At 48.8% G+C, this 10,000-nt stretch overlaps 1 protein-coding gene and 1 long non-coding RNA gene across 12 annotated transcripts in view; both read left to right on the forward strand.

The window, feature by feature from the left end:
* Positions 1–10,000, forward strand: part of LOC126997036 (unconventional myosin-XVIIIa-like) — a 258,013-nt gene that overhangs the window by 179,005 nt on the left and 69,008 nt on the right. For 2 of the 11 annotated variants that reach the window (XM_050858073.1, XM_050858075.1), the window contains exon 1: positions 8,860–9,048. The exons of 5 other annotated variants lie outside the window; for them this stretch is intronic. In XM_050858073.1, coding sequence (XP_050714030.1) covers positions 9,025–9,048 — 24 coding nt within the window. In that variant the 5' untranslated portion in view covers positions 8,860–9,024. Of the gene's footprint in view, positions 1–265; positions 1,362–4,045; positions 4,136–8,859; positions 9,049–10,000 lie in introns of those variants that run through there. 4 more of the 11 variants (XM_050858070.1, XM_050858067.1, XM_050858068.1 and 1 more) reach the window with 4 other exon arrangements.
* LOC126997042 (uncharacterized) lies at positions 9,067–9,936 on the forward strand. Its single transcript, XR_007751863.1, has 2 exons — positions 9,067–9,598; positions 9,671–9,936. It is a non-coding gene; the product is annotated as an uncharacterized LOC126997042 (long non-coding RNA).

Raw genomic sequence — 10,000 nt, forward strand, 5'->3', positions numbered from 1 at the left:
GTTTGTTTTATACTTATTTTGTTATGCATATTTTTATCTGTGTTTTCGGGTTTTGTCATAAGAGTTTTTAGGGTTGAGTTTGTGAAGGAAGCAAAGAGTGCATTAAACAAGTGCGGGTCATAATGAACTGTGGGTGAATAGGAATGGGTAAGGAGGAAGAGGGAAGGAGTTATCAGAGAGGGGAGTAGAAAAGGGGAAGGTCTTGACGGGTTGATTGGGCTGATGGGAAGAGGATGATGGGAGAGTTCTGAATAAGGATGGCATTGGTAGCGGGGTGGTGGTTTGTCTGTTTGTAACACGGGGAAAAGTGCCCAGTGAACTGCATGTGAACCAATGTGAACTGCATTTAGTGTGTGTGTGTATGTGTGTAGTAAACGCGTGTGTGGCTGGTGCTGGCGGGCGTGCAGCGTGCTGGGTTCAGAGGGCAGGCGGCGGCGGGCCCTGCAGAGCCTCGGTGCCCCGCCGCCCATGTGCTATGTTTAGTGCAGGCGGCGGCGGGTGGCAGTGTGGCGGCGGGGCGTGCGAGGGATGGACCGGGTGGCCGCGCAGCTCCCGCCCCGCCGCTGTTTGTCTGTCTGTCCGCCATGAACGGCCGCGACCCCTTCTTCCCGGGGCTGCCGGGCCCGTGGTCTGGCTACACACCCGGCACACACTCCGTATACTCCTCGCCCCCAAGGTTCCCCTACAACGTGACGGGCGGCCGGAGTCACCAGGGCTACGTGCCGGGGGGCGTGGTGCACGGGCCCTCGCCCTACCTGGGGCACGCCACGACCCCCTCCTCCCCCTACTATGGCCGCGGCGGTGCGGATTACTACGCGGGGGAGAGGCGCGCCGCCGCCGTGTCTCCCTCGGCGAGGCGGCGCCTCCGCGCCCTGGAGGACGATGAGGAGGCCGCCGACCCTGTGGTGTTCAACGCGGGCGTCACCTTCAGGCTGGGCCGCGAGTCCCACGTGCACCGCCACGTGGAGGTGCAGCCCGCCCACGCCACCCCCGAGGCGCCCTCCGCCGCCCTCACGCGTCAGATCGACAAATTCCTGCGGAAGAGTGACCACGCGCTGGACCGCTACAAGGGCGTGCTGGAGTCCCGCTCCTCCAGCATGCTGGCCGGGCACCGCGGCAGGTCCGCCACGCCCGGCCTCGGTGTGGACTCCCCCGACGTGAGTCTGTCCATGCGCGCCCAGCGCTCCGCCTCCGCCGCCTCCATCGCCGTCAAGGCCGATAAGCACTTCGAGGCCCTGGGCTCCGTGGGGCGGCGCAGCGCGGCGCCCATCGCCGAGCACGAGGAGGACGACGACTTTGACTCCTCCAGCAGCGACTCCTTCGACGACCTCTCGGAGGACACCTCAGCTGACCTCAGCAAGGTACCCCATCACCCCTCACGCCCACACCCCCGCCCAGTCAGGGACACGCCCACTAAACCCTTCCCCCCACGCCCCAAACACTTCTTCCCCAGCAGGTGTGGCGTCACCAGCAGGCCGGGACGCCCTTGAGCCTTGCCCATGAGTGAAGGCCGCGGTGCCCCACACCCACGGCCCGTCAGGAAGGTCCTCCCTTTTGGCACCGCGGCCCTGAGGCGCTGCTTTATGGCACCCGCCGTCCCCTTGCCTTTTATTTCCCCGGAAGCTGAACAGCCACGAGACACCGCCACCCCTCCCGTCCCTTCCTTGTTACATGACCACCACCCACCCACTCACCCACCCACCTATCACCACCACCACCACCACCACCAGCTGGCCCTCGGGGTGGCTGAGTTTCCCGCCTCCACACTGTCAGCCGATCTCCTTATTTTAGTCTCCCCGTCACAGTTGTCCTTCGCTCTGCATCTAAACACTTTGGCTGAGCTGCTCCTCCTCTCCTCTCCCCTTCCCATTCCCCACCACTCCCCAATGGTCCCCTAACTACCCCTCCCCACCACCCCCTTCCCCTCCCATCCTCCCTCATGGAGATATACGGTGTGGTCTCTGTGTCACATCCCATACAGGTGATGTGGCCTTAAGGTATTCAAACAAACGTGTTCTCTTGACGGCCCCCACCATCACGCCCCATGATAGCCCCTTCCCCTCCACCTGCTCCCTGTTCAGCCCCTCATCACTAAGCCACTACCATCACAACCTCCCCAAATACAGTTCTCTTCTCATATCCCCTTCCTGCCCCCACTACACCTTGTCAGTCCCCTTTCCTCTACCCCTTCCCTGCTCAGCCCCCCATCACAAAGCCCCCAAATACAGTTCTCTCTTACTTATAGCCCCCTTCTCTCTCCCTATTACGTCTATTGCTAGTTCACACCCATCACAGTCCCCATTACATAGTCCCATCCTCCCCCCCCCAAAAAAAAAGTCCCCTACCATCATAACCACCCCTTAAATAGCCCCCTTCTTTCTCTGTTACGTCTTGTCAGTCCCCTCCCTTCACCCCCCCCCCCCCCATTCCCCCATCCCTCTCAGCCGTCACAAAACCCAGCATCCTCCCCTCACGTTTAAAGATCCCGCCCTTCTATTTTCTCTCCCCTTCCCTTGCGTCTCATTTTTCTCCCTTCTACGCTTCATCTCCCTCTCTTTACTCTTCTTCACTCCCGTTTTCCTTTACCGTCCCCCCCAGCGTGTATTTTATGTACCTCCCCCGTCGTTTGATTATCTCCCTTCTGCATCTTATTTCCTCATTCCCACGCTTCATCTCCATCCCTCTATGCATCTTCTCCCCACCCACGCACATTTGAAGCATGTACACACTCTCTTTTCCCCTCCCAGACAAGTTCTCTTCCTCCTTCCCGCCCTCTAAACACGACTCTTTCTCCCCACCAAATAAACCCCCCTTCTTGCTCCCCTGTCAGGCAAGTTCTCTTCTTCCTTTTCCTCAAAACACAGGTCTTTCTCCCCTCCAAACAACCCCCCTTCTTTTGCTCCCCTGTCAGGCAAGTTCTCTTCTTCCTTTTCCTCAAAACACAGGTCTTTCTCCCCACCAAACAACCCCCCTTCTTTTGCTCCCCTGTCAGGCAAGTTCTCTTCTTCCTTTTCCTCAAAACACAGGTCTTTCTCCCCACCAAACAACCCCCTTCTTTGCTCCCTATCTTAGGCAAGTTCTCTTCATCCTCTTCCTCAAAACACAGCTCTTTCTCCCCACCAAACAACCCCCCTTCTTCTCCCCTATCTTACAAGCCTTCTTCCTTTCCTTAAACACAGCTCTCTCTCCCCACCAAACAACCCCCCCTTCTTCTCCCCTATCTTATAAGCCTTCTTCCTTTCCTCAAAACACAGCTCTTTCTCCCCACCAAACAACCCCCCCTTCTTCTCAACTATCTTACAAGCCTTCTTCCTTTCCTCAAAACACAGCTCTTTCTCCCCACCAAACAACCCCCCTTCTTCTCCCCTATCTTACAAGCCTTCTTCCTTTCCTCAAAACACAGCTCTTTCTCCCCACCAAACAACCCCCTTCTTCTCCCCTATCTTATAAGCCTTCTTCCTTTCCTTAAACACAGCTCTTTCTCCCCACCAAAACAAACCCCCTTCTTCCTCCCCAATCACAACTTTTTCTCCCCGCCAAACATATTCTCCCTCCTCCCCACCAAAGCGCTTCCCTCCTCCTCCCCACCACAATACATTTTTCATCCTCCCCACCACATACATTCTCTCCCCATCAAAACGCATTCTTCCCCCACCAACACACCTTTCTCCTCCCCACCACACACTCTCCCCATCAAAACACATTCTCCTCCCCCCACCAACACCTCTTTCTCCTCCCCACCACATACATTCTCTCCCCATCAAAACACATTCTCCTCCCCCCACCAACACCTCTTTCTCCTCCCCACCACACACTCTCCCCATCAAAACACATTCTCTCCCCATCAAAACACATTCTCCTCCCCCCACCAACACCTCTTTCTCCTCCCCACCACACACTCTCCCCATCAAAACACATTCTCTCCCCATCAAAACACATTCCCCCCCACCAACACCTCTTTCTCCTCCCCACCACACACGCCGTCGCCCCCCACGCAACACCCTGCAACACATGATAGTGACCCGTGTGTTGTGTGTGTGCCTAGGAGGTGGATGGCCGGGCAGGAGGCACCACCAAGGGGACAAGAGGCACCACCGGCAAGACCCCAGCGCGGCGCCTCTCCTCGAAGTCCAGTGTTAGTGTTGTGAAGGCTCCAGCAGCGCCGCCCCCCAGCCCGTTTTCTTTATGCCTGGGGGCGTAATGCGTCTGCGTGTGTATGCGTGCGTGTGTGTGTGTACCATGCGCGTGTGTGCTTGTGTACGTGTGTGTGTGCATGTGCGTTTTTTAAGCCTGCAGGAGTGGATTGAATTTCATGTCTTTCGTCAGAAGTAACAGCGAAATGTGCGTTTTTATTTATTTGTAATGCTGTTGCCGCCTTTGAGGATAGACTAATGTTCTTTGCTTTCACACTAGAGGTTAATAATAGCGAGAAGTGCGTTTGTTAACTCTTGTCTGCATATTTGTTTGCGTTTCTTTCCAAGAGTGACAAGGGAAGGTAAGGCTTTGATGCATGAAGGGAAAAATCATGTGTGAAAGCTAACGTTTATTTTCCCGTCAGTATGAGAGGCATGATGAAAGGTGAGTGAGCTTACTTTGCTTAGCTAATTATTTTGCCTAATATGAAACTAGAAAGGCGTTTGTTTGCATCATTAGGAGGTGAGCCATCGGAGTGAAATACCAACAGTGGGTTCGCTAATTATTTTCCCTAATATGAAACTAGAAAGGCGTTTGTCTGTATCATTAGGAGGTGAGCCATCGGAGTGAAATAACAACAATGGGTTCGCTAATTATTTTCCCTAATATGAAACTAGAAAGGCGTTTGTTTGCATCATTAGGAGGTGAGCCATCGGAGTGAAATAACAACAATTAGTTCGTTAGCCATTACACTTAACAGAAAATTGAGAAAACGATGTGCTTAAAGAAATGAACTTGTGTGAGTGTAACAGAAAACCGAAAAATCCTGTCTTGGTGTGCTTGAAGGGGTGGACCAGTAGGTGTGAGTGCAGCAATGATGGAGTGAACTAGTTTGCCATTAACAGTAACACAGAAAACGTGTCTCCGTGCTTTAATGCAAGAAAGACTCAAGGGGAGAGTGCATTTATAACGGAATGTATAAGTCTACCATTAACAGTAACAGAGAAAACGTGTGTTGCTTCTCTTCGTTCTATCATTATTTTTATTACTTTCTTTATCGGGACAGTGAGTGACGGACTTTATTTTACTTTATTATTATTATTTTGCCCTTGAGCTACTTCCTTTACTGTAGTGTAGGCCTATATAAATCAAATACAGATGTTTAGCCAGGGGAAGAGAGACCCGTAGCTTAGGTAGAGTGACTGGGATCTCTGTTTTTCCCCCTCCCTTTCCCTCACCCTTTCCATGTCTGTTCACTAATCTATAAAATGTGGACTAAATGGCTGCTTCTCCTCAACGCTCAACGCTTTTACACACCTCATTGCTTTACCTTTCGCATTAATCACGTGTGGAGGAGGAGGAAAAAGAAGAGGAAGAGAAGGAGGAGGAGGAGAAGCTGTCACGGTCTCGCTGGCAGTGGAAGTCTAGCCATGCACGTGTTGGCTTAAGTTTCCCCTTGCAAAATGAAGTGCCGTGGTTTTCTTTCTTCCACTGCTTCGTCTATTTCTTTTTTTGGGTTCGGAAATGCTTGCTTGCGGGTGCTTGGCTTGGCTTGGTGACAGGGTGCAGTTTGAGAAGCGTTTTACTTTTTTTTTCTGTGTTGAGAGAGAGAGAGAGAGAGAGAGAGAGAGAGAGAGAGAGAGAGTTAGTAGGTGGATAATGTGTGTGAAATGCGAATACTTGCGGTGAAAACGTTTCCTAAGGGGTTTAAGAAGAGGACATTAGTGTTTGTTGACATGGGAGCTAAATAGAACATGCTACGGTTAGGAAATGGACGTGGAATGGGAAGAAGTCGAGGCATAACTAAAGAAAAAGAATGTAGAGCAAGAGTTAATTAAGAATACAGGTAAATATCAAGTTTTGTGTATTCGGTTGAGATATGCGTGGCCCCAGTGCTCGTCTCCGTATCATTGATCTTAAAATCTGTGATGCGAATTGTAGAAAGATAAATAAAGGGAAGAATTAGGTGGAAAGGTGTAAAATAAGGTAGTTTAAAAATACGACAGAGTTGAAATTAGTGTGTTATGGTGAAATGAGGTTAAGTTAGCGGAAAATTAAGAGATGGAAGGGAGGGATCATGGGTAAGGCGAGGGAAGGAAGGGAGGGAATGTGGGTAAGGGTGAAGGAAGGAAGGAAGGGATGTAGGTAAGGCGAGGGTAAGAAGGAGGGGATTCTGGGTAAGATGAAGGAAGGAAGGGAAGGATTGTGAGTATAGTGAGGGTAGAAAGGGAGGGTTTGTGGGTAAGGCGAGAGAAGGGAGGGAATATGGGTAAAAGAGAAGGTAAAGAAAGGGAGAGTGTATGGGTAAGGCGAGGGTAGGAAGGGAGGGATTATGGGTGAAGTCAGGGGAGAGGAAGGAGGGAATGTGGGTAACAGTGAGGGTAAGAAGGGAGTGTTTGTGGGTAAAAGAGAAGGTAAGGAGGGAGTGTTTGTGGGTAAGGACGAGGGTAAGGAGGGAGTGTTTGTGGGTAAAAGAGAAGGTAAGGAGGGAGTGTTTGTGGGTAAGGACGTGGGTAAGGAGGGAGTGTTTGTGGGTAAGGAGGGAGTGTTTGTGGGTAAGAGAGAAGGTAAGGAGGGAGTGTTTGTGGGTAAGAGAGAAGGTAAGAAGGGAGTGTTTGTGGGTAAGGACGTGGGTAAGGGGGGAGTGTTTGTGGGTAAAGGTGAAGGAAAAAGTGATGTCAGTTTATAGGAGGTGAGCTTGATTTGTATATTTGCCTGTCTCTTCGCTTCTCAATCCTCCCTTTTTTTTTTCCTTTTTTTTTCTTGCATGTCATTGCCTTCTTCTTCTTCTTCTTCTTCTTCTTCTTCTTCTTCTTCTTCTTCTTCTTCTCCTTCTCCTTCTCCTCCCGTCGCATCTATTTCCTCCTCCTCCTCCTCCTCCTCCTCCTCCTCCTCCCCCATTCCTCTTCATCTTTGTAAATAATTACGGTTGGGGCGTCCACCTTTGTGTTGGAGGAGGAGGAGGAGGAGGATAAATTGTTAACGTTTGCCAGATTGTTTTTTCTTTCTTTTCTTTACCTGGATGGAAGTTTATCCGTGTCAGTTACTACCCGCCCGAGAGGAGGAGGAGGAGGAGGAGGAAGAAGAAGAGAAGGAGGTTGAAGTGACAATTTTAGAGGAGTTAGAAGACGGAGGTAGAGGAGAGAGGGAGAGAGAGAGAGAGAGAGAAGATAATGGTTTCAATGATCAAAGAAGAGGAGGAGGAAGAAGAAAGACTGCTAAAGAGGTGTTACTGATGGATATAGAAGAAGAAGGAGGAGATGGAGGAGGAGGAGATGAAGAAGAAAAAGAAGAAGAAGAAGAAGAAGAAATAAGAAAAGAAAAAAGAAAAATACGAAGACATCAGAAAAGTTAAAGGAATAGAAAAATAAAATAAAAATAAGAAATAAAAATAAAAGAGGAATGTACAAGAGGTAGAGGTAATGAACTGCGAAGGTGGTGGTCGGGATGAAAGAAGAAGAAGAAGAAGAAGAAGAAGAAGAAGAAGAAGAAGAAGAAGACTAGACCATAAACCTCTAACCCTGCGCTCGTAACATTAACAACAAGAGCCTAAAAAAAAAAAAGAAGAAAAAAATAAAACAAAAACAAAAACAAGCCTAACCAGAACGAACCCTTAGCCAGATCGCGCAATGCCACGAGGACACACTCTTGCACTGAGGGTGGGAGTGCCAAGGTCGTGGACAAGAGTATGTGGCACTGGCTATAGCGCTGGTGCCACGATGAGGGTCAGTTGAGAGCGCCGAGGGACAGTACTCAGAGTGCCCCGCCACGCCCCGCCTTTCCCCGGCCACGCCCCGTCTCCTTGGATGCTCGTCTGCCCGTCTGACTCGAGTTTGTGATCAGTCGGGCTGCTGGAAGAGAGGGAGAGAGAGAGGGGAGGAGGAGAGAGAGAGAGTGTGGTCATGAGCAAGGAAAGCATGATTGAAAAGGCCTATTGGTGATGCGTGATGATGATTTAGTGGTGATGGTGATGACTTTTGGTAATAGTGACGAATTTTTGGTGATGACTTGTTTTGGTGGTGACTTACGATGGTGGTGAATTTTGATGGCGATAACTTTTTTGGTAATGGTTATGACTTTTGGTAATGATGACGGTGATGCGTAATGGTGGTGATGATGGTGATAACTGATACGTGATACTGATAACAACAAATGGTGATGACTTCTGACGGTGGTGATGATTCGTCGAGGTGGTGTTGATGGTGTGTGAAGATAAAACACCCAAAAATAACAACAACAACAAGAACTGGTGTGGAGTATCATGTTCACCTCCACGTTATGGTGTTGTGGTCTTGCGAGTGGTGTTGTGTGTTGGTTTTGAGTGGTATTAAGGAACATGAATTAATTAGCGGTGTCTACAGAGGGGAAACAGTACCTATGACCGTTTCTAATAGATTCAAAGAGGTATGAAGGAAGAACGAAAATAAGAAGAGGAGTTGAAAGAAGAAAAAAGAGGATAGAAGGATTTAAAGTGAAAGACATCAAGAGGAAAAGGAAAAAAAAAAAGAGAGAAGGTAACAAAAGGGAATTAAAAGAAGTACGAAGGAAAAATAGCCAAATTAGAAGAAGCAGAAGAATTATAAAACTGGAATGGAAAATAAGAAGAGAAGAAATCAGAGAAAAAGAATAGAATAGAATGGAGGAGTGAAAAGGAAAAAAAAAGACATAAGCAAAAAGAAAAGAAAAAGAAAAAAAAGAGAGAAGAAGAGAGAGAGAGAGAGAGAGAGAGAGAGAGAGAGAGAGAGAGAGAGATGCCAGATGAAGTGATGCTGCCTCTCTCTGATCTAACCTGAGAAACAGGAGATCACCACAGCATCCATCCCCCTCCATCTCTCCTCCACCTCCTCCACTTCCTCCACCTCCTCCATCATCTTCATCTCCACCGCCGACATGGGATCCTTACGCAGACTTCCCGTAAGATTTCAATTTCTCTCTCTCTCTCTCTCTCTCTCTCTCTCTCTCTCTCTCTCTCTCTCTCTCTCGTTTTTGCCTCCCGCTGCGCTAATGTGTTTTTTTGTGTGTGTTTGTTTGTGTGTTAAAACCGTAAAAAGATGGGACCTGAATTTTTTTTATTTTTTTCAAGGGGGTCGTTTTGAAGCCAAGGGAGAGAAGGAAGGAAAGGAGGTAAGGAGAGAGGAAGAAAAGAAGGAATGGAAAGAAGGAAGGCGGGAAAGGAAGAGAAGGGATGAAGGAAAAGGAAGGAAAAAAAATGTAGGTGGGAAGGGTAAGGAAGGAAAGGAGGGAAAAGGAGGAAAAATGGAGAGATAGAGGAAGGAAATGAGGGAATAAAGAAAGGTAGGGAGAGAAGAAAGAAGGGAAAAGGAGCAGGCAGGAAAAGAAGGAAGAGAGGGAGGGAAACGAAGACAAAAAAAAAAAAAGAGAGGAAGGGAGAGAAAGGAAGGAAGAAAGCGAGGAAGGCAGGAGGGAAAAAAGGAATGGAGGAGAGAAAGAAAAAAAAAGGAAGGTAAACAGAAAGAGAAAGAAGAGAGAAATAGATGGCAATGAAGGGAAAGAAGAGGGAAGAAAAAAAAGGAAGGTAAAGAGAAAGAGAAAGTAGAGAGAAATAGATGGCAATGAAGGGAAAGAAGAAGGAAGAAAAAAAAGGAAGGTAAAGAGAAAGAGAAAGAAGAGAGAAATAGATGGCAATGAAGGGAAAGAAGAAGGAAGAAAAAAAAGGAAGGTAAAGAGAAAGAGAAAGTAGAGAGAAATAGATGGCAATGAAGGGAAAGAAGAAGGAAGAAAAAAAAGGAAGGGTAGTAGGGAACGAAAGAAGGAAGGGAGGAAAAGAGGGAGTGAAGGAAGTTGAGGAGAAAATCATTTATCTGAGTTTGTTACCTTTAGTTTATAAGTGATTGACTAGCCTTAC

Source organism: Eriocheir sinensis, chromosome 11 (genome assembly GCF_024679095.1).
Source record: "Eriocheir sinensis breed Jianghai 21 chromosome 11, ASM2467909v1, whole genome shotgun sequence".
NCBI classification, from domain to species: Eukaryota; Metazoa; Arthropoda; class Malacostraca; order Decapoda; family Varunidae; genus Eriocheir; species Eriocheir sinensis.